At 41.9% G+C, this 23,120-nt stretch overlaps 1 protein-coding gene across 4 annotated transcripts; it reads left to right on the top strand.

The window, feature by feature from the left end:
- Positions 1–878: 878 nt before the first annotated feature.
- Positions 879–22,622, top strand: plekhm1 (pleckstrin homology domain containing, family M (with RUN domain) member 1). 4 transcript variants are annotated; one of them, XM_039788548.1, is made up of 12 exons: positions 879–982; positions 8,526–8,615; positions 9,934–10,175; positions 10,544–11,212; positions 12,247–12,736; positions 14,429–14,576; positions 16,913–17,887; positions 18,586–18,731; positions 20,482–20,675; positions 20,765–20,828; positions 20,920–21,077; positions 21,470–22,622. In XM_039788548.1, exons 2-12 carry the CDS (start codon positions 8,562–8,564, stop codon positions 21,576–21,578), a joined length of 3,249 nt encoding a protein of 1,082 aa, XP_039644482.1. In that variant the 5' UTR covers positions 879–982; positions 8,526–8,561; the 3' UTR covers positions 21,579–22,622. The 4 variants fall into 4 exon arrangements, with proteins under 4 accessions (XP_039644482.1, XP_039644483.1, XP_039644480.1 ...); XM_039788546.1 differs by lacking the exon at positions 879–982 and adding an exon at positions 6,703–6,927; XM_039788547.1 differs by lacking the exon at positions 879–982 and adding an exon at positions 6,950–7,399.
- Positions 22,623–23,120: the final 498 nt, after the last annotated feature.

The raw sequence follows: 23,120 nt of genomic DNA, 5'->3' as shown, positions 1-23,120 counted from the left end.
TATATATATTACATGTGCTTACATAATAAAGATTGTAATAGCTTGATGCTATTTATCTGTTGTTGCATTGTAAAAAGTTTTGGTGCAAAGGACGGACCTATCCGCGATCGCTCTCCTTGGTTCTGACCAAAAGAAGAGCGCTTTGGGATCTCCATTACGCACCATACCTGGCTGTGCTATAGCGCATCTCTCCTAACCTAAGGCCTATACACTGTAAAAGAGGTCAGGAATCTAATATTTCCCCAAAACATAGTTTAGTTCTGCTCGTATAACATGAGGCCGAATATTTCACAATTCTTTTCAATTGTTTTAAGTTTTCAACAATATACAGATCAACAACACTGCCTGACAGTTTCAATCAATACTCGGCCACAGAACGTGTTCATTGACAACGTCATCTGTCATGTAAAACAAGACTCAAGTGATTTCCTTACTTTAGTGTGATTGTTATAAACATGTTTAACAAAAATAAATAAATCGCATTAACAAGCACTAAAGCATTATTGGCCACAAGAGAAAACCATGAGGGAACAACAACTTGATAACAGTAACAAGCTGTTATAGAAATAGAACTGCGCCTGCAGCTCTGTAGCAGGTTATGAATTGATTATTTTAATCCATACATCTCATATAACGACATAATACAATACAGGCAGAGTAGCCACATACCTTACTGTTATCCTCTGGCGGTCCTACACAATTAAACTTCCTAAAGAAGAAGTGACCGGATACTTTAGCACTGGTTGAGTTGCGGGCTCATCCACGGAAGACCGATCCACAGGGCTATATCCATAGGGGCTATATCATCCACACGCGAGGCAGAGGCAAAGGCACTAGCACCGGCGCTGGTCGCGCTGGCCGCGCTAGCCGCGTTAGCATCCTGCGGTGGCCGAGACAAAGATGTGCTAGGCGTTGTGGATCTCAGCTCTCCTTCATCTCCTGGTTGCAGCGATGACTCTGAGACCGTTCGTGCACGTTTAAGGTAACTAAACAACGACTGTTGCAACCTTGTCCTTTACTGGAAATGATTTTCACACTCTCAGATCACTGGGAGCTAGCCTAGCATACCGACAAGCTACATCCGATCCAAAACTCACTGTCTGCTGAACTTGCGCAGAAACATAAAAATAGACATGACCAGTTTTTTTAAATTGTTTTTGAAAACTAAACATTTAGACGATTTTTAATAATTCTTCAACAAATTATAATATATTAATTAATTAATGTTTTTTGAGGAAATGTTTTGGGTGGGCCTGTTGAAAAGTGGGTGGGCCTAGGCCCGTCAGGCCCACCCATAACGCCGTGCCTGGTATGTAGCATTAGGCTCGTTCGAGATGAACTGCGCCTCGCCTGTAAAGTAGACGAGAGCAGGCGGCAGCAGCAGGGGGCGGTGACAAAAGTCCGCTCTCAAGTCGGACAGTTTTCCAGCTGACTCCAGCAGCCTTCAGGCTGAACAGGAAGTGACAGAAACACGGTGGTCCGATTCCGATTTAATAAAATGTTATCAGACCCCTATATCAGCTCCTACACAGTCTTCAGTTGTTTTTATTATGACAAAGTAGCTGTCAAAATTCTCTACATGCGATCTGTTGCTGATTTTAATAAACAACAGACTGTAGATGATCCGTAATCTGAACAGATTTAGTCTCTCTGACTTTTAAACACAACTATCAGCCACACAACATGTGTTCTGTACAGAATAAGCTTTTAAATCAGACAAATCACAGTTAAAATCCCTCCGATTGAAAATCAATAAAAAGTTTATATAAAACGTCATCATGTTGAGTCGATTCTGAACCAATCAGCTGTTTGATCAGCTGAGAGGCCGGCGTTTCCCAGCATGCCCTGGGTCCACCTGCGTCCGCCTGGCTCTTGCAGTTGGTGAAAAGCAACTGCGCTACCTGCGTCTCAGAACTCGGCCGCCTTGGTCTCGTGAGATTATCGTTGCCCACGTGTGCATGACGTCAGAGCAAATCGGGATCAAGTCGGACACAAATCTAACCGGCATGCATTGGGCGCCGATCGCCGGTGATCGATTCTGCGCAGATCTGGCTCATCTGAACGAGCCTTGCGTCTCAGAACTGCGGCCGCCTTGGTCTCGTGAGATTATCGTTGCCCACGTGTGCATGACGTCAGAGCAAGTCGGGATCAAGTCGGACACAAATCTAACCGGCATGCATTGGGCGCCGATCGCCGGTGATCGATTCTGCGCAGATCTGGCTCATCTCGAACGAGCCTAATAAAAAGTTTATATAAAACGTCATCATGTTAAGTCGATTCTGAACCAATCAGCTGTTCGATCAGCTGAGAGGCCGGCGTTTCCCAGCATGCACTGGGTCCGCCTGCGTCCGCCTGGCTCTTGCAGTTGGTAGGCTCGTTCGAGATGAGCCAGATCTGCGCAGAATCGATCACCGGCGATCGGTCAATGCATGCCGGTTAGATTTGTGTCCGACTTGATCCCGACTTGCTCTGACGTCATGCACACGTGGGCAACGATAATCTCACGAGACCAAGGCGGCCGCATTTCTGATACGCAGGTAGCGCAGTTGCTTTTCACCAACTGCAAGAGCCAGGCGGACGCAGGTGGACCCAGGGCATGCTGGGAAGCGCCGGCCTCTCAGCTGATCAAACAGCTGATTGGTTCAGAATCGACTCAACATGATGACGTTTTATATAAACCTTTTATTGATTTTCAATCGAAGGGATTTTAACTGTGATTTGTCTGATTTAAAAGTTTTTTTTTAATCTGTACATTTGTGTAGCTATTGTAAGCTGTAGTTGTTGTTTAAAAGTCAGAGAGATTAAATCTGTTCAGATTACGGATCATCTACAGTCTGTTGTTTATTAAAATCAGCAACAGATCGCATGTATATGTTGACACGCTACTTTGTCATAATAAAACAACTGGAGACTGTGTAGGAGCTGATATAGGGTCTGATAACATTTTATTAAATCGAAATCGGCCCACCGTGTTTCTGTCACTTCCTGTTCAGCTGAAAACTGTACTGGATATCGAGGAGCGGACTTTTGTCACCGCCCTGCTGGAAATCTACTACAGGCGAAGGCGCAATTCATCTCAAGCGAAACCTGGTGAAAAGCAACTGCGCTACCTGCATCTCAGAACTGCGGCCGCCTTGGTCTCGTGAGATTATCGTTGCCCACGTGTGCATGACGTCAGAGCAAGTCGGGATCAAGTCGGATCAAGTCGGACACAAATCTAACCGGCATGCATTGGGCGCCGATCGCCGGTGATCGATTCTGCGCAGATCTGGCTCATCTCGAACGAGCCTATTTTATGGTAGCCTGGCTCCGCCCTCCTACGTACTTCCGCTCAATTTTCATTTTCCTTCAGTACGTCTGGGTTTGCGGTATATTCATGGTTTTCTCATTGACATATATAAAATGGACCAATAGACCCCGTTGCTCTGGACGGAGACCAGTGAAGGCTATTAGAAGCACTTTTCCGGTGATCTCTTCCTTTACTGCGCAGCCTCCAACTGACAGAGACAACGTAAATGTGACGTGAGCAACGTGTCTGAAAGTTGTAAGTCTTCTAGTAGCTGTGCCAAGAGAAATTTCAATCATTTCCAATCTTACAGAGACGGAGAGTGTAGGTATATGTAAGGAGATAACATAAGCAGGCTTCAAAATTAACATTTTCGTCTACCAGCCAAATGGCTAATGAATGTTCAAATATTACCAGCCATTCAATAGATTACCATTGGGTTTTTTGGCTGGTGAGTGAAGCAAATCTACCAGCCACTTGCATATTTCACCAGCATTTGGCTGGTAAACGGTGCTAATTTAGAACCCTGAACATAAGCACAGGCTAATTATTGCTAACTAACATGCTAGTTAACATTCGTAATTAAACCTAAACAGCTAATGTAAGTCGAAACTGCCTGCGAGCTTCTCCTGTACTATACGGTAATTCCTCTACTGTGCGACAGTAAGTCACTTAGTTATGACACAATCGTTAGCGTATTTTTACAAAAACGTCTGCTACGGAGCCATAACGTGAGGTACAAGGTAATGGAGCCTTTTATACATTGTCGTGTTTCTTTAGAACTAAACAATGGACAAATAGAGTCTTTAAATGCTTCAGATGTAAAGTTATTCGCAGTCAAGTGACGTAAAAAAAAATGGCGGTCAGTGGAATGCGCAAAATGTTACGTTTCTTATCTTATAGTCAATAAAATTAATATTTTGTCTAGCAAACGGTTGTTGTTTTTATTCCTGTCACATAAACAAAAGGTATGCAGATTTTTCAGATGTGTACAAATCAAACAACATGCAGGAACATGTGATACCTCTCACAAACTCACACCAACTGATCAAATCAAACAACATGCAGGAACGTGATACCTCTCACAAACTCACACCAACTGATCAAATCAAACAACATGCAGGAACATGTGATACCTCTCACAAACTCACACCAACTGATCAAATCAAACAACATGCAGGAACATGTGATACCTCTCACAAACTCACACCAACTGATCAAATCAAATCTCAATCAGCAAGTTAGATAATTACGTGTTTTTAAGTGGGGGTTTTCTGACATTTAAATCTGTCACTTTGGTTCTTTGTAATTTGGAGATTTAAGGCAAGACATATGTATTAAGTTTTAATTTAGTCTGCAGACTCTCTGTGTTGGAAAAAATTATGTGTTAAAAAAGATTATTCTGTATTTGTTGTTATTGCCACCGTTAATGGATTTTTATTGGTTTAATAACATTTGTCAATCACGATTAAAAATGATGACATGACTGCAGCATGTCCACATTCCATGCATGGCATTAAAAGAAAGTGCTTCCCCAAAGTGAAAATGGAAGTGACTGTGGCCTGAGTCACATGACATGTGACGTTCTCAGACTGCAATATGAAACTCACATGTCACAACGTTTCTGAAGGAGGCTGTAAAGAGAAGAAAGACCGGAATTTTCCCAGTGAGGGATTAATAAAGTCCATCTTATCTTATCTTATCTCCAGAGAGTTCTGGTGTTTTGTTTGGTATTTCATCATATCATCCTTCTTCTATTGGTATTATTAAATTGCACTTTCCATTCATGGCTCTTGTTTTTCTCAACACGTCTGCTGTGTCAAAGGCACATTAACTCATTCCGTGTCATTTCTGTATTCTGTATGTGTAGTATGACATTCATGACAATGGAATTAATCAATGCACACGTGTGTTGAGTGCAAAAACTACAATGTTTTGAAAATTCCAATGTATACAATTTTACATGTTTTTTTATTATCGACTGTAAATTATTTAAATACAAATAAATGAAAATAGAAAATGTACTGTATTAGAATTAAAGCCTGTAGACATGTTTTGACCATAAATATCAGATGGAAATATTGTACTACATTTATTTGACCACTTTAGTTACTTTACAGATTGAGGTTAATAATACAAAATATAATCAAATAAATGACAATGTAAGGTGTCAGAGTGAGTAAAACAAGCATCAAATAAGAGCTTGTTTATTAGAAGAAATTCCCGGCGGAGGGTCCCCTGGACCCCTCTACAAAGGCCCGGGCTAAGCCCCCAATGTCCTCAAATCTTAGAAACGCCCCTGGCCTTTACTTTGTGGAAATTCAGGGGTTGCAACAGCGCTAGGACAGAAATAAATACAGATAAATAGAGATAAGTTACAGTTTTTTAGAATGTTAAAAAATAAATAAGAATAAGAGCAAGTCAAGTCAAAATTACAGCAATGCTAACTTCTTTTATTACATTATTACACACTGGAAAGGCTGTTTCCTCACATTTTATGAGTGTTTATATACAGTACATGAGCACCCATGCGGGAAATTCAGGATTCACAATCACTGTAAAAAGCAATCAAAATCAGAGACATGATCCTTATTTGTACTAATGGCACCCTCTATTGAACCAAGGCAGTATCTGATTGCTAAATATCAGCTGTATATCCACAACATTATGCTCATAAGTTAATTTTGAAAGTTTGTCTCAAGAAATGATAACCTGCAAAAAGATGAAATTAAGTTAATGTTAAAATATACTAAAACAGTCACATAAGAGTTTAATTAGCTCCTGGCAATGGGTTGTGAACAATCCATTTCTATTGCAACTGCCGTCTGGAAATACAGTGCACAGTTTACAAGCTATAGAGTGTATGATTAAAACTTTTCTAAGCTGTGATGTAAGCCTAAGGAACTCTGTGTCAGGACAGGGTACACAAAGTCCTCACATGTCTGCAACAGAGCAACAACATCAGCACGCCTCAAAAGCTGTGCTGCCTTTGGGGTTTACTCGTAAACTACAACACCTTCTGTAGCGCCACTGTTACCGCTGCTTCCACTTAGCGTAAGTTCAGGCATGTGCACTATTTTTTTTTGTATTTAGTTTTTATAAAATATTGTTATTGTTATATAATGTTTGTCACTTATTCAAGTCCTTTTTCATTCGATAAAACAAGAAACACACCCTTTAACGGCTGTATTTTTGTCAATGTGTGGTCAGATATGATGAGGTACAGGCTAAATTGTGCTTTAATAAAATAACAAAGAAGTCAGTATGCGAGCACGCGTGCAAATGACGACCAAATGACATGAAACAAAGGTTTAATGTCTAAAATATTGTTTTGTACGTTCCTGTAACGCTCATCTCATGATTACTGTTTCTTTGTCAGAGCCTGAAGGCAGCACTGGTGTAGTTCCCATGATGCATCTGTCTTCAGATGTATAGCTCTACAAGAGAGCGTCTCACCCTCTCGAGGAAACAAATCTTAGTTAACGCAATTTTTGTGTGCTTTTTTGGATGTTTTGGAAGCGATGGAGAGCGACTGTACGGATTAACTTGCGTTTAGCATTCTTCAACTGAGTCTATAATAATTTACAGAGGATATCGCGGTTGTCTTTGGACCTTAATGACAAGTTAGCCAACCTGTTTCGGTAAGGAAGCTAGCCACATTAACGTTAATGCCACATTCAGGCTGCCTGTCAGGGTTGTTTTTTTTTACTGTTTTACCGAACTGCTACATGAATGGTGCTTTAACTAGCTTGGTTCGGTTTACTGTGTGTAATATTATGGTGTCTTAACCTTCGCTGTCGGGCTTCACTGCCCTCCCCACACGCCCAAAACTGAAGCTAACATTAAAATTAACAACTTGCTGCTCGTTAATATAACGTTAAGGCGATTGTAAGGCGATTGTAACGTTATGCTCGTTTTAACCGCTTTTGTAAGGCTCATACGTAACGAGACTTGGTTATCTACTGATGTTAAGTAATCCCGTTTTTGTCAGTAGCTTGGCACTGGACTGGAGGTACTGTAGGCTGCATTTAGTGCTAGGTAGGCAGGGAGTCAGTGGTGGCAGACTGGATCCTGATTCAGAATCAGAAAATCAAAATCAAACGAATTACCAAAGTAAGTTTTCACTTGCAAGGGATTTGTCTTGGTGTATTTGGTGCATACAATTGCAACATTATAAATGCAAACAAGTACTGCTACAGTCAAGGACATAAATACAGAATAGACGTCCAGTATTTTTTTAACTGTGTGCAGATTTCCTGCTTGAAAGGGATTTGATGCACTCAATGATCAAACACTTCTTTTCCATTTTGGCAGATTTCGCAGATCAATTGGCCACTTCCATTTGATTAATTGCTTCAGCCATTAGTTTGAAGGCATTAGGAGATTAGTATCTTTAGGTCTCAAGATGTTTAGCACTTTAGCTGTTTAATCTTTGGTCTTTGGGTGAAATACCTTTTTAAAATGCAAAGAAATAAAAAGTTTACACATTATAGTAACCAAATATTATGTTTTATATTACAATAAAGTGTCTAAAAGACACTACAGCAAAACTAACATATGTACAATATCACTGTTTAAGAAAGGGAAATGAAGAAGGCTGTACAGTTAAGGGCAGGGTGTGCAAAAATATAGATCAGGGGATGTGCTAAAGTTCACAGTATGTACTGTATAATCAGTGGTCAGGGTTAATATTCCAGGATGTGTGTAAATGTAATGCATAATGACTTGAGGGTGGTGGGTTAAGAGTCTCTCTGTCAGTGGAGGTCCAGGCCTTGTTGAAGAGATCCACTGCACTCGGGAAGAGAGTGATTTTTGTGATGTATTTATTTATTTTAAAGTACTTTTTGAGTGGGGAAGTTAGTCATAAAGCATTTTGTAGCTACTTCCCTCCAGACACCCTTGTTAATCAGTGCCTCACATGACTAAGTTACAAAGCGGTTACTCACTGAAACCGTGAAATAGCAGATATGCCACAGAACACGGTCTCGTGATGGAAAATGTACTGATAGCCCATTGGCAAATGTGACATAAAGTGAGGAAGGAAGGAGAAAAAAAAAAACTGCTTCCTTATCATCACAAGCCTTGCGTGTTTGCCAGCAAACACAAGCTTGCACTACTTGTTTATTCATCTCAAATGTCAAAAGTAAAGACAACAGGGAAGCGGTGCTCAGGCTTACAGTTGTTATTAGAGACGACACGTCAAGGGTTGAAGGGAATTGTCTTTGTTTTTGTGTTTCAGTGTGCCATGTGGGAATAAACCTTCGCAGGAGGTGCCATGCTAGCAACACAGATGCCAGATACGCCACCTGAGGCTAAAGATGTCAAACAGGTAAAACTACAAGCTTTTTCCTCTTCTGGCTGGTTGTTTTCGCTCTTAATTGTTACTGCGATACCTCTGGTGAAGGTGTCAGAATGGCTTTATTGGCTCCTGGAATGGATTTTTGCTAAACATAGTCAGGTTGTGACATTTAAGTAGTGTATGTTGTAATTGCACTTGAACATTACACCACTTTCTGCACTGAACTTGGTGATTCATCCACTTGCCTGTGTATCTTACTTACAGCAGTTATGGGTTTAACTATCAGTGCTTTAAAAAAGACAAGATCAGATACAGAACCAATGGCAAAACAATAGCAGATCAATACGAATGGATTAGAGAGTGAGTGCAGAACATGCTTAGGTAATATTTAGCATAATATACTGTATGACTGTTATAGTATGATGGATGACATATGGCTGCACAATATTTAAAGGAAATATGCGATAAAGTTAAACATCTCTAACGATATTACTTGCGATAAATAAACAGATATTAAAGTGTACTCAGTTCTGCATTTGTGCTGCTGTCAGTATGCTGCTAAAATACAACACATTTTATTGTTGAATTAGAAAAACAATGACAGGAAATTATTTCCAACATTCTTTTATTGTACATTGAACTGAACACAAAAGGCACCAAAAAAGAATGAGTTGCATTTTAAAATGGCGTTCAACTATCTTAAAAAAAAATCAATCAAAAGAGTGCAACATTGCAGTCTCACAATGTGTTTATCTCACGAATTGACATTTCAATGACGATAAAAAACAGAACAATAGATTGTGTGCAACCTTAGTATTATGATGTACTGCTGACTTGCTGCTTAATACATTAATATATGTAAGTCAGGAAACTAGGAAAGCAGGCAAGGAATTTGTCCCCTATTATAGACATATAGTATTTTTTAGCTGCGTTGCTCAAGTCCTGCCAAGCACAGTAAAAGAAGAGTGCTTCAGTGCTCAGTGTTGAACACCCAGGCCATCACTTTTCAGAGTTTTGCTGAAGAATCAGTTTTTACTCTGCAACCTATTGCATAAGGTAAGGCTTGCTTTTTTATATGCTTATGTTCTCTGTCTATCCATGTCAGCCGACTGTAGGTAATCCACAGACAGTGTTTCAGAACAACATGGCCACTGCCCTCTCTCTGTTCCTCATCATCACACTGTCGATTGGAATGCAGGACATGTGCCTCTTGCGTGTGTTGGTGAACAGAGAAGTTATTTGCCAACCCACTTCTTGTCAGAAGCACACCTTAGTTGATCTCTGTCCAAAAGAAACGATCGAAGCTGATCATATTTCCTCTCCTGTGCGTTGTCACATTGTCACGTAGATCAAAGAGAGGTTGGCACAGTCGCTCAAGGCCCTGCAGAAGCGATATGTGACGTCAGACACAGTGGTCACCAGTGAAGATGCTGATGCTAACCTCCTCTGCTGTGCCCTGGAAGCCATCTTCATCCACGGTATCAAGAGCAAGTACATCCGTTCGGAGGCTGGGGGCCGGGGTAAGAAGGCAGACCGAGGACCCCTCCCTCAGCCTTTCTTCTGGAGCCTCCTCAAGACAGTCACCCACCGGTAAAGGCAGATTTATGATAAAAGGACATCACTCATTGTTTTGATAATAGGGTAATAATAACTTTGATTCAAAACAAAAATGCCAAACATTCCCTCATTCTAGCTTCTCTTATGTGATGATTTGCTGCTTTTCGTTGTCTTATGTGATAGTAAACTGAATACCTTCGGGTTTTGGATTGTTGGTCGGGAAAAAAACTTTTAGGAAACCATAATGGACATTTTTCACAATTTTATAGACCAATCAGTCCTTGAGAAAATAGTCAGCAGATTAATTAATTATACAAATAATCGTTAGTTGCAACCTTGCAACTCATTATTCTGTGAAAAGTTAGTATAAAGTGTAATAACACACTCTGTTAAATCCCCAGTGATGTGATCACAGAGCTGGAGAAGATCAGCTTCGTGGGCACGGACGTGGGTCGCTGCCGAGCATGGCTGCGGCTGGCCCTCAACCACGGCCTACTGGAGTGCTACCTTGCATCGCTGTTTCGTGAGGGCTCCAAGCTGCGGGCCCACTACCAGCCCAGTGCCTTGCTCCTGGACACCGAGGAGCGGGAAGTTCTGCTCAGCTACCTCCAGGGTCTGGCCTCACTTACATTCAGCCTGTCCTACAAGTCAGCTGTCCTCAATGAATGGACCACCACGCCTCTGGCTCTCGCTGGACTCTGCCCCCTGTCCCAGGCGGACACGCTCGACCTGCCCGTCAACGGAGGAGACCTTCCCACCTCCAAGCCCACGTATAAAGAATCTTGGGATACGGTGTCTCAGTCATCCGGCTCATCCGATGCACAGGATGTGCAGATAGGATGCCCAGTGTTGGGGAGAGGGACAAGTGCACTACAAGGGGGTAGGACCGCACTCAACTCGTCTAATTTAAGCCTGAACACCACAGGCTCCTCTCAGCTCTCCTCCAGCTTGAGCTCTGATAGCCTCCTGCAGGGGCAGGACCCCCGCAGCCCGACAGGAGAGCAGTGGTCTTCATATGACCTGGAAATGCCCATTAATGTCAACAACAGCACCAAGAGGTCAAAGAAGGAGTAAGTGTATCTTCTTAGCTGTGTCTTTGGATATGTTAAAGCAAAAGAGCAAATAAGAGTTGAAGGATAAAGCTGATGATATTTGAGGGGCTCAGCGGTAAAAGTTTCAAGTGAAATTATAGAGAAAGAGAAAAAAGAAAATTTCCTGCATGCACACACATACAGAGTAATCAGATTAGGACAATAGTTTGATTTAACTACACTGCCTGGGGTATTCCCATGAGCAGAATTCTTGAGTGTAGGCATGCAGGAGTTAAATTCTTGAGTGAATGAATGAAGAAAGTCCTACAAACTGCTGTTGGAAAACACAAACACTACTCTGCTAGCACTAATAAGTGGTCATTTTGTACCACAATATCTCGATCTATGATTTCATCACGATACAGGTCCATTGAAAGGTGATAAATTATCATTATCGCAGAGCCTTATGATATTCTATGTTTTCTTATTGTCAACAACTCTCACAAAAGACTAAAACCAGCAACATATTCATCCTAAAAAGAAGTATTGTCTGTGTAGCCTAAACCTAATATATCTTCTTCCTCTGTACAATAGAGCTTCATTGTTGTCCAACAATGACCGCATAAAACACATCAATGAGCTGCACTGTTGCACTGGATGACATGCTCCTTTATGACCATGAACACACACACACTGTAGTTTTTGATTTTTTCAGGTAATCCCATAGACAAAGCACCATCCTGCTACTGAAGATAATGACCTGAGCACCAAATATGGATTTATCTGCGGCTGAAAATAGTCCCCAACAAATGCAATATTTACTCCTGTTTGAGTAAAGTTGGTTAAAACTACAATGTCCAGTTCCAGGAAATAACTGAGCCTTTCTTTTCTTTTTAAACAAACAAAAAAATATATGTGGTTTATAAAGATTTATGTCTTCAGTAGGGTTTGTTGACAATAAGAAAAATATAGAATAATGTCAGCTTTATTCTTGAGAAAAATAAATAGAAACGGGCAACTATAAACTCCTCTCTTGAAGTTAAATATATCCTGACTTGTCCTTGTCTCTTCAGTTCTCTGACAGAGTTCAGGGAGAGTGGCCACTGCAGTCAGGACTCCATGCGTGAAGACTCCTTTGTCTCCAGCACAGGTCCAGATCAGTACTCCGAGACGGCCATTTTCAGTGGCTCTGACAGCGAGACCCAGGGTCCCCCAACACCATCCCAAGACCACGTGGACACACTCCCAAACTCTGTACTGTCTGATTCAGAGCCACCCCCAACATCTGAAGAGAACCATGTTAACTACTCTCCCTCTGAAGTGTGCCTCAATACTTCTTCTGAGTCACACTCAGACACAGACATGCCCGCTACAGTCAGTGAGCCTGTGGAGTCTGTGGAGTCTGTGGAGCCTGTAGAAGAAGTACATGCAACCTTTTTTCAGGAGAGTCCTGAGCCTCTTCAGGTAGAGAAAAAAGCAGAGACTTCCGAGCCTGCAGTGCATCAAGGCTCACGTCGCTCCACCAGCATCCTGAGCGGACAATTGTCCTCAGATTCTTTATCAGTGAGTATGTTGCATACAAAAAGACGCACACACACTCTCCTGACTGTTATACATGTTGTGTTTCACTGTGTTGTGGTTCCTGTATACAACTACAAAGGATTTTACAGATAGGAGAAATGCAGAATGGCCCATGCTCCGGAGTTGCTTTTTGGCAATTTCCACTGAGGAAATGACAAATAAGACACATGACTCTTAATGCTGTAAGCCAGTGTATCAAAGTGGAGAGTCGACACAAGCTATTTAATAATTCATGGAAAATAGTTATTTTTTCCCACTCAAGGATATCATGAGTCATGTTAGTGCTGCTATCTTAGAAGAACCTTGAAAGGAAGTAGAACAGCCTAATAAAACACCTCCTTATTCTGTATTCTTTACTGAACGTGTGATGTCCAAGAAGAGAAAGCTCCAGGATATGTTGCAACCTTTTCCCCAAATGTAGGACTTTCTGTGGTTGCCACATTTGTTATAAGTCAAGATAGGGACATATTTGTGCTTATCTTTACACGACTATTAACAGAGTTATTATAGTTCTCACACTACTAACCTCCAAAGACACATGATAACTCACATGTACATGAACTGCTCTTTCACAAACTGTGGTCTAATCATTGAATGCAGATCATCTGTGTTCTCTGCGACCAAATTGATAAGTAAATCTGATCTAATCTGTTGAAAACCTTGAAAGTAGAGCTCCAACTGATGAACATTTTTAAATGTCAATTCAAAATAATTGTCAGATGTTGGAAAATTTTTTTTTGAAATGTCCCTCACATTTTTTTTAAAATTAAGTTTACATCTTTAAATGTTTTCTTTTGTTTGACTTGGCAGTCCAAAACCTAAAGAAATTCAGTTTAGAATGATTATAAAACAAAGAAAAGCACCAAAGCCTTACATTTGAGATGCCAGAACCAGAGAATGTTTGGTACCTTTGCTATTGAAATGACTTAAATAATTATGAATATAGTTGTTGATTAATTTGCTGTTAAACGACACATCGTTGCAGCCCTAAGTAGCAGGGGTGTGCAAAAAATTGATTCACATTCGAATTGCGATTCAAGCTCTGCGGATTTAAAATCGATTCATAGAATTCCAAAAATCGATTCATATTTGTTTTTAAATGTTTTTTAATTGTATGTCTACTGCAATCACATGGGAAAAGTAAGTGCATTTACATACTGTGAATCGCTTTTTGAATCGAGAATCGTTTTTGAATTGAAAATTTTGAATCGAATCTTGAGCCTAAAAAATCAATATCAAATCGTGACATTTTCTGAATTGTGCACCCCTACTAAATAGTAAGTCAAAAAGTATATATTTTTTTTCCTTCCCACATGGTGTGCTAGATAAAGGAACCTCTAACCCCTTTCAGACATTCACCCCTTAAATGTCGGTCTCATGTCTGAATATGGATAAGCACCCTGGTCACAGAAATTAAGTGCACGTAGGGTGCAAAATTAACACTGGCCAAATGCCTAGTGTATTTTTATTTATTTTTTATGCCTAGTGAATGTTAAACTTTTACCAGCCACTCAATAGATTAAATTTGTAGTTGTTTTTTGCTAGTAAGTAAAGCAAACCTATCAGCCACTTTTACCAGCATTTGGCTAATGGATGGTGCTAATTTTTGTACCCTGAATGTACGTCTTGTCACTGTTAACAAAACAAAAGAAACTTCTGTCATATCCATTGCAGCATTCTCGTTCCTGGATCTCCGACGATGACATCTACAAGCCCCATCTGGAGGACATGTCAGACCACGATGAGGGGCCTCCTCCTGCTCCCACGGCCGAGCTCAAGGTTTCTCAGTCCCCTCCCAGTGTCGTCCATCGCAGACAAATAGGTATTTCCATGATTAGATTTAGAAAATGAAGAAGAATATACGGTACAGAGTCTAGATGATTTTTATGATCTTCAGTCATCATTGCATGGTGGAACAGAGAACACAGGGTTAGCCTTCTGCCTCCATCTACATCCTACAAACAGTCACAGATTGATCTGTCTCATCTAGAGCTGAAACAACTAGTTCATCGTCGGAAATTCTGTCTCCCAACTGTTTTTGAAAAATGACAATCACTGTCTGGTTCAATCATTTCTAATCAGGTGACTTCTTGCTTTTCTTTGTCATATATTTGTAAACTGAATATCTGCTGAGTTTTGGACTTTTGGTCAAACAAAAACAAGACAACGAAAGGTGCCATAGGTAGGATTGTGAAGATCCAGGATTTAGCAAAAAAATGTGAACATCAACAACTTCTCAGTCCCTCCCCCCTTTCCGCTAAAGACCAAAATGTTCTCCTAAGCCCCTCCCCCCACAAGGGAGAATGAAGGCGTGTGCATGAGCAGTGATTGACATGCAGTTAGACACCCACCCTGGCCCTGATTGGTGCATCTGAACAGGGAGTGGTGGATTTTTGCAAATCGCACTACAGGCTGTAGGTGGAGCCAGAGGAGCCGGATTCTTTTTTAAATGACCTGCTTCATGTAGTTCTACTGGAACATAGGGTCAGTTTCAAATATGACAGAAAGTTGGTTTTATAAGTCTTACTTATTGCATCTTTAACTAATCGGTTAATTAGAAAAATAATCATCAGATATTTTCAAAATGATCTGTCAAATCATTTAATCAAAGTTGCTGTTTACACTCAGTGTGTTGTCGAGGTTGAATGCATTTCCTTCCGCCTAAAACATTTGCAGCGCAGGTTTCTCTTAAAAGTCTATTTGGTGCATTACCGCCCTGTGTAGATCAGTCGAACCTTGTGAAAACATTGCTCCATAGCGCTACTAGTGGTCAAAACCTCCACAGGGGGCCTTCAGTGTAGTCGTAAAGGTGGCCACCAAGGAGTTAAGTTAAAAGGTAAATAATACTGGTCACATGAGGCAGAAAATTCCTGCAGCACTGGAAAACGAAATGAAAGCATAGCAGCTCTAACCACACCCCCAAACAGTTATGTAACAGCAATCAAATGGAAACACACCTTTTGATACGTCATTCATTGGAATTTGGATTGCACCGGAATGTAGTAGACTTGTATTGCTTGCAAGACGTCAGCTCAACGTGCGCTTGGACTATGAAGCATTTGTTGTCCCGTTATCAATAGAGGCAATACTCCAGGGAACAGCTAATGTATAATCTCACTGCATCACGTGAACAGAATAGGTTGCCCTTATTTAATCATCTGTTGAGGCAATACAGTCCCTCCAGAAAAACGCGATTATGCGATTGCATAATTCAATGCATTATCAGCCAAAGTCTGCATATTTATGCGGGGGCCGCATTTTAAAAAATACGCCGCACTTTCGCCGCATAAATTGCTGGTTTCCGCGCAAAATATAATATTAAAAATAATAATCCCCGCATTTTCGTTGCAAAAAAGTCACAAATATCTTAGCAGAAAGTTGAAAAATGTTGCGTTTACCTCACACAAGAGCAGCAATTTTCCCCTGTTGCCATGGGAACGTTATGAAGTGATGTAATTACACAACGTGAAGATCATCGAAAAGCAGGGTGTTGGGGGAATCACTTTTTATTTCTCTTTTTCATCAAAGCGCAGTTTTTGCAAGTTCCCGCAATTTCATTGCATAAAATTGCATAAATATCCCGCATATTCCATCGCATTTTTTAAGAAAACGTGCCACATAATCAAGGATTTTTGCCCGCAACAATCACAAAAAAACTCCCAAAAAAATAAAAATATTTCAAACTGGACTGGCGATAGCTGTGCACAATAAATGCTAGAGAATGTTTGATGATGAAAACCACTGCTGCTGATTATGTTACTGCTGTTTTATGGCAGACATTTTGACTCCGTTTAACCCTCTGACTTTTCCACAGTTCCCTAAAAGCTGCGTTACAGTTAGAGAGGACCAACATTTCAATGCTTATGGTTGTCAATTCTGTAGGAAAAAAACAAAAGCTATTAAAAGTGATACAGTTTATTCTGAGTCATTTTAGCCCTTTAGTTCTGCAGAATTATGATCTTTTCACTGCTGTTGTTTCCTTTTAAATGTTCATATTTATCACATTTTTCTTGTGACTTCATGGTCAAATATAGTTATGACAAAATAAAACGAGTCTCTAGCTGTCAACCAGTCTCCACAACGTGAAAGTAGACCAAAGATAATAGATAATAACTTACACTGACTCTGTGTCCATCTGTCTGTCTGTCTGTCTGTCAGGGCTGTTCAACCCTTTTCGGGGCTTGCTGAAGCTCGGTCATCTCGAGCGGCGAAGTGCGATGGGATTGTGGCGCGATCACTACTGTGAGCTTTCGCCCTTTGAGTTCCGGCTGTATCTGAATGCAGAGGAGCGGACATGTTGCGACAACTGCTCTCTGGTGCGGTGCGAGGACGCTCGCATCGCTTCACCCGAGGGCCGCTTTGAGTTGGCCTTCCCTGGGAAGCGACTGTACCTCCGGGCAGCCAATCGCGGCGAAGCTGAGGACTGGGTGGACCGGATCGTAGAGGCCGTCAACAAATGCCGTCCAGCATCTCGCGTCGATGAGCAGTGGGAGGTGCTGCAGTCCACCAGCGAGAATGGCGTGGATGTGTCATCCCTTTCCTCCGCCCCCTCCAGCCCTGAGGGAGGTTCACTCTCGGACACGGGGACGTATGGAGCGCAGGAGGCACCTCCTCCTCTACAGGAATTCGACTGGTCTCGGAGTGCCGATTTGGAAACGGATGCCATCAAAGAAGCGGTTTTGTACTTCTCCACAGATTCTGAGGCTCGGACTTGGGCGCCTCTGGTCTTCTCCCTCTCGTTGGAGGCTTTGAAAGGCTTTCGGGTACAAGAGGGAAGGAAGCTGCTGCGGCAAACCCACCCTATTGAGGAAATCCGAGATGTGGTGCCCGACGTCTCTTCGGGAGGGCCGGCCTTTTTCAAACTGCTGACCGTCAGGGAGACGCTTAGACTGAGGGCGGAGAACCCAGAGGAGGCTCGTTCTTGGAGGGTTTTGATCCGAGGAGCTCTGGACTCGTACCTGGAGAGTGAGGAAGACGGGGGCTCTGGAGAGCCAGCTGTACTATGCCCGGGAGTGACTGGAAATCTCCATAGACTGGTGCAGCACAGACTAAAAGAAGATGGAGCACTTTTTGTTCATCTGTGCACTGTGCCGTCAGAGAAGGGGCTGGACAGTCAGAGCTTCAAGTGTGCAGGTAATCTTGAGTTGTTAACCTTGCAACAGATAGCATTAACACGCATTGATTATCATTGTTGAGTTGCTTCTTAGTATGACAACCGATCAGACCAGTCTGCTTCAGTTTCAATATTCGGGAGATCAAATCATACAGTGTGTTGTGTTAAAGGGTTGTAATAGTTGGTCTTCTGATCCTGTGGATGCTCGTCATTGTGATTTGAGTCAGGACATTAACATTACATGTGCGAAGGAGAAAATAATAAAAACATGACACGACAACAGCGATCAAACTAGTGCGATGTATAGAGTAGCTACTATTTTATCGTCTGTGTTCCTCTTATCTGTCCTTCCACTATCTAATTCAAATGTAGAAATTACAATTTTCCTTTGTGTCTTTCCCTTTATCCCACGCTGCATAAATTAGCAAAGCAACTCTTCCTGATAAATATCAGTTTCATCAAATCGACTTCAATCATAGTCCACCTGTTGCCCACATTCAGTATTTGCTCTTTTCTGACTGAGACATGAAAAATCCTGGTATGCTGGTGGAAACGGTCGTTATGTGTGGGGCGTCTAGTCTTTGTGGGTTTAAGTAACAGTCTGTTCAGGAGTGTGTTGTTTGTGTGTTTGTGTTGTGTGAGCGTGAGTGAAATTTGTTTTTAATTTTGTGGGTGTGAATCAGAGGCTGAGGTTTTGTTTGCTGTGTATCATACGCAGGGTGTTCTCAGCAGATCGGCCCATCCCTGGGCAGAGCCAGGCTTTGTGAGTTCTCGGGACAGTACTACTGTGAATACTGTCACCACGGTGACCTCACCATCATCCCTTCACGCATGGTGCACAACTGGGACCTCACACTACGAGAGGTAGGTGCAGCACATCACAGATCGTACATATGCACACAGATGCTGTCATCGGATATCGGGGTTATACTTGGGTAAAAAAAAAAAGTTGTAGAAAGCCTTTTGTGGCGGGAGCTGCGATCTCACTTGAGTCAATCTTGGTTTGGGTTGAAGAGTAGAAGTTTTGAAAATGAAAAAGGCCTGAGGATGTGGCGTTAGAAAGAAGTAAGCTTGCAAGATTTCTGCAGCCCGGAATGCTGTGTGGACTAGCCAGAAGTAGAGCTGTAATCAGGCCTTAAAAGTTCGGCCAGAAAAGGACCGAGCCCGACAGAATTCGGCCTAAGCCCGACAAGAACGTTTTGATTGACAGCTTTTTAAAAGCCCGAACCCGTTTACAGCCCGACTGTACAAATTGCCGTCTATCAACAGTGATTAGAGTGCATGTCGGCGCTTCACACCGCGAGCGAGCACACGCCCCACTTGGCGGAAAAGGGAGAGAAAGGGGGGGGAAAAAAGAGACTGCGCCGCACACACACAGCTCTTTTGTCTTTCGTCAAGAATGAGTCATTTATAACATTTTTTAACATAATTTATTCATGACTAACGTAGGCTATAGGCCACTTGGAAGTTGGAACAAATAAATAAAATTAGTCCTCTAGAGGCCAGCCTCTGTTTCACCTCCTCAGCATCCATTTACAGGCTAATCGAAACGCATCACCTGACCGCTCATTTACGGCACAAGCCCGAGCCCGAGCCCGGCCCGAGCCCGTGTAAAATGATAGAAATTAAGACCAAACCCGACCGAGCAAAGATCTTCAGCTCTAGCCAGAAGGTCTGGCAATGCGAGACTACATTGTGGATAATGAAGATGCCAGGTTTTGGCCAGAAAGAAAAATTATGTCTGGTTCTACCGCATCAATGATACTTCTTTTAAACTGTCCATCGCATGTCCGCAAATGTTATAGGGTACTCTTTTAATCCATCAATCAATCAATCAAAATACTTTATTGATCTCCGGAGGGGGACTAGGCTAGCTGTGGGCTAGTCTCGCTTTGCCAGACCCTCCTCCAAAGCGCGCTGAAGGAGGGTCTGGCTACTCCATATAGCATTTGGGCATGGGAGGAAAACGTGCTCTGGTTTAATGGCATTTCTTTAAACCAATGAGAATCGTCATGGGCGGTGCTAAACTCCAGACAGAGCCGCTGCAAAATAGTCGTGCGAGAGAAAACTTCAGATTGGACAGATAGTCTAGCTAGCGGTCTGGATTTACCCTGCAGAGATCTGAGGAGCAGTTAAACATAGTCCTCAGAAATCCACCGAATTTAAAATTCCAATACAAAGAAAGCGGAAGGAAACGTAAAATACATGCATCCGGCGGAATTTCCTGCAGCACCGGAGCAATCCCGGAAGTGGAACCTGAAGCATGTAGACTAGCTATGGGCTAACTGTTTACCCACTACATGCTCCAGTTTCACTTTAAAGACATACCTTAAGATAATATAATATAATAATACAAAATGTGACCATTTGATGTTTGTTTTTTTCAGAGTTTCTTCAGTAACACTCTCCCTCAGTAATCACACACCACTTCCACATGTTCTGACCTCGTGAATGTGGTGTGTGTGTGTGTGTGTGTGTGTGTGTGTGTGTGTGTGTGTGTGTGTGTGTGTGTGTGTGTGTGTGTGTTTGTGTGTGTGTGTGTGTGTGTGTGTGTGTGTGTGTGTGTGTGTGTGTGTGTGTGTGTGTGTGTGTGTGTGTGTGTGTGTGTGTCCAGGTGTCTAGGAAGGCCCTGCATCTGCTGGCTCAGGTGGAGCAGGAGCCTTTGCTGAACCTGGAGCGGCTGAACCCTGAGCTGGTTAACCATGATGAGTCCATGGCTCAGGCCCACAACCTGCGGCAGAGGCTGCGCCTGCTGGGCGACTACCTGCTCACCTGCCGCAGCGGAGCCTGCAAGAAACTCCAAGCCAGGTGTGTGTGTGTGTATGCATATGCGTTTCACATTTAGCCATATTGTATCACGACATTTTTATTATATGCATCTTTAAATTCTCTACCAGAATGGAGCAGCGAACGTACCTGTTGGAGTCGAGCCATCTGTACAGTGTCATGGACCTACGACAGGTATCCTGCTGTGGTGATTGCGTTACCGCACCGGTCATGTGCCACCTTGAAACATCTTAATTTGTGTTTGTCTGTTGTTGTTTTTTACTAGATAGCAGAGGGTCAATATGCATCCTACCTGAACACGCTGTTGCAGTATGCCTCTAACCACGTGTTCCACTGCGACCTGTGCACCCAGCGTGGCTTCATCTGTCAGATATGCCACGCTAATGACATCATCTTCCCCTTCCAGTTTGACATCACCACCAGGTACGTTATTCTGGGCCGCCTCAATTCTGCTTTGTTCATCCGCACAACTACTTTATTTAGTCCTTTTATTTATTTTACCTTTGTCTGCGTCTACCAGTATTTCCAGGTAATTGTATGCACCTCTCGCTAGGGTTGCAACGTTACACATAAAAATCACAACACAACACAAAAAACAAAGAGGCGCTTTTAAATCTTCCAGTTTCATCCTCCCGTAGTTATGTCCAAGAAGAACTGGCCAATTCTGATCTGAATATGAAAACAAACTGGATGCAGAAAATGTCAACCAGAGAATGATCCATTATTAGTTTTTGTTCTAGATGTGGTAAGCAACTTGTATTTGTTTCTAAATTGCCTTTGAATTCAGTCATAATATTTGTTTGTCTCTGACCCAGGTGTAAAGATTGTAAGGCTGTGTTTCACCTGGCCTGCAAGGCTGCTGAGGACTCATGTCCTCGCTGTCAGCGGATGAAGAAATACCTGGAGAGAGATCTGCAGGACTGAGCGCAGCCAGCGGGGCGGCGCTGTGTAGCCCACGTCTAACAAGGCCACGTTTTTTCAGGAAGCTAGAGGGGCGCCGACGGGGCAGAAAACCTAGCTTTTACATTAAGTAACCTCAAGTGCAATTATGAGTGCCCTAACTGACCTTGCAACGGAAGAGGAAGGTGTAAGAGTGACAGCGCTCCAGTAGCTAGACTCGCTTTCACTTCTGTAGAGGCGCATCAGGCCTCACGATGCTGACATAATGTAGCCAAATGGTACTGACCAGTGACTTTAATACCTCTCTGAATTCAGACTCCGCCACGGCATCAAAACAAGGGACCGTGAAGGTTGCTGTCAAGAATCATATCCAACACATTTTTTTTTACATCCAGTTTTTTAAAAGCTTTTTGTCTCATCGTGTCGAATACAACATTCTTCTTCACCTTCATGTTTACCAGAAATGCTCCACAGAACATTCTGCATTTGTCTCAGATGCATTTATTTAAACCCAATGCAGCAGTGAGGTTGGGTACTCAACATGCAAAATATCAAAAACAAATGTTCAACAGATTTTCATCGTGCCTTCTTTGTAATTTAAGCTTTACACTATTTTCCTCTTGGTGTGTGTTTTAATATAGCGCCAAAAATCATTAAACTAGACAGTTTTGCATTTAATTTACCATAACATAATATATTTACATAATTACATTGCTGCATTAGATACTGATTTTGTGTAAAGGTGATAATCAGTCACCGAGAAGACTTTGTGGAATGTTTCTCTCAGTATATCAACTCAACTTTTACAAACATATATGTATTTAAAATGAGGGCTGCACCGATCCGACTTATTTGGCCGATACCGATCCAATACTAAGGTTTGGTTATTAAGATGTATTCCTCACTGTGTGAACGTGACTGGGATAATTATTTTGTGTGTTAGGTAACATCTGGCTGGATTCAAACATTACTTTCCTATCTTTGTAAAACAAAATGTAAAAAAAAATAAATGTATTTGTTGTTTATTATTAAAATAAAAAGAATCCTGCACCAGCTTCCAAATGAAAAGGAATTACACGTTTAAACTGTTTCAAATAAAGCAATAAATTGGTCAAAAGTTAAACAGGATTTAAAATGTCAGTGTATATAATGTATATATAGAATATAAACATCGATAGCTGGTAAGTTACCGTGACTGATTAAGTTAAGGCACCAAAATGACTTGGTTAAGATTTACAAAAAGGTTTGTGGTTTGGGTTAAAATCCGAACTTTCAGGACACAAACGCCTGGCTCCCCGGTAAAGGTCCTGTGTTTTAGGACCCAGCCACCACTTCAACCTCTCTTTGCTCCGGTCAGAATTACTACGGACACTAGAGTCGCTTTACAGCAAATGTCGGTTCAGTTCAATTTGATTAAAAGTGTCAAATCGTAACAGAAGTTATCTCAGGACACTTTACAGATAAAGAAAATGTGAGGCTTACAGTAATAAACGTGGAATACATACGAATTACAGTGCATTACTTTTCGTAACAACTTTTATTTAATCATTTTTGAGGCCGAAATCG

The sequence above is a fragment of the Perca fluviatilis genome, chromosome 21 (genome assembly GCF_010015445.1).
Source record: "Perca fluviatilis chromosome 21, GENO_Pfluv_1.0, whole genome shotgun sequence".
NCBI classification, from domain to species: domain Eukaryota; kingdom Metazoa; phylum Chordata; class Actinopteri; order Perciformes; family Percidae; genus Perca; species Perca fluviatilis.
Note: the sequence above shows the minus strand (reverse complement) of the source record. Positions and strands in the feature narration are given on the sequence as shown.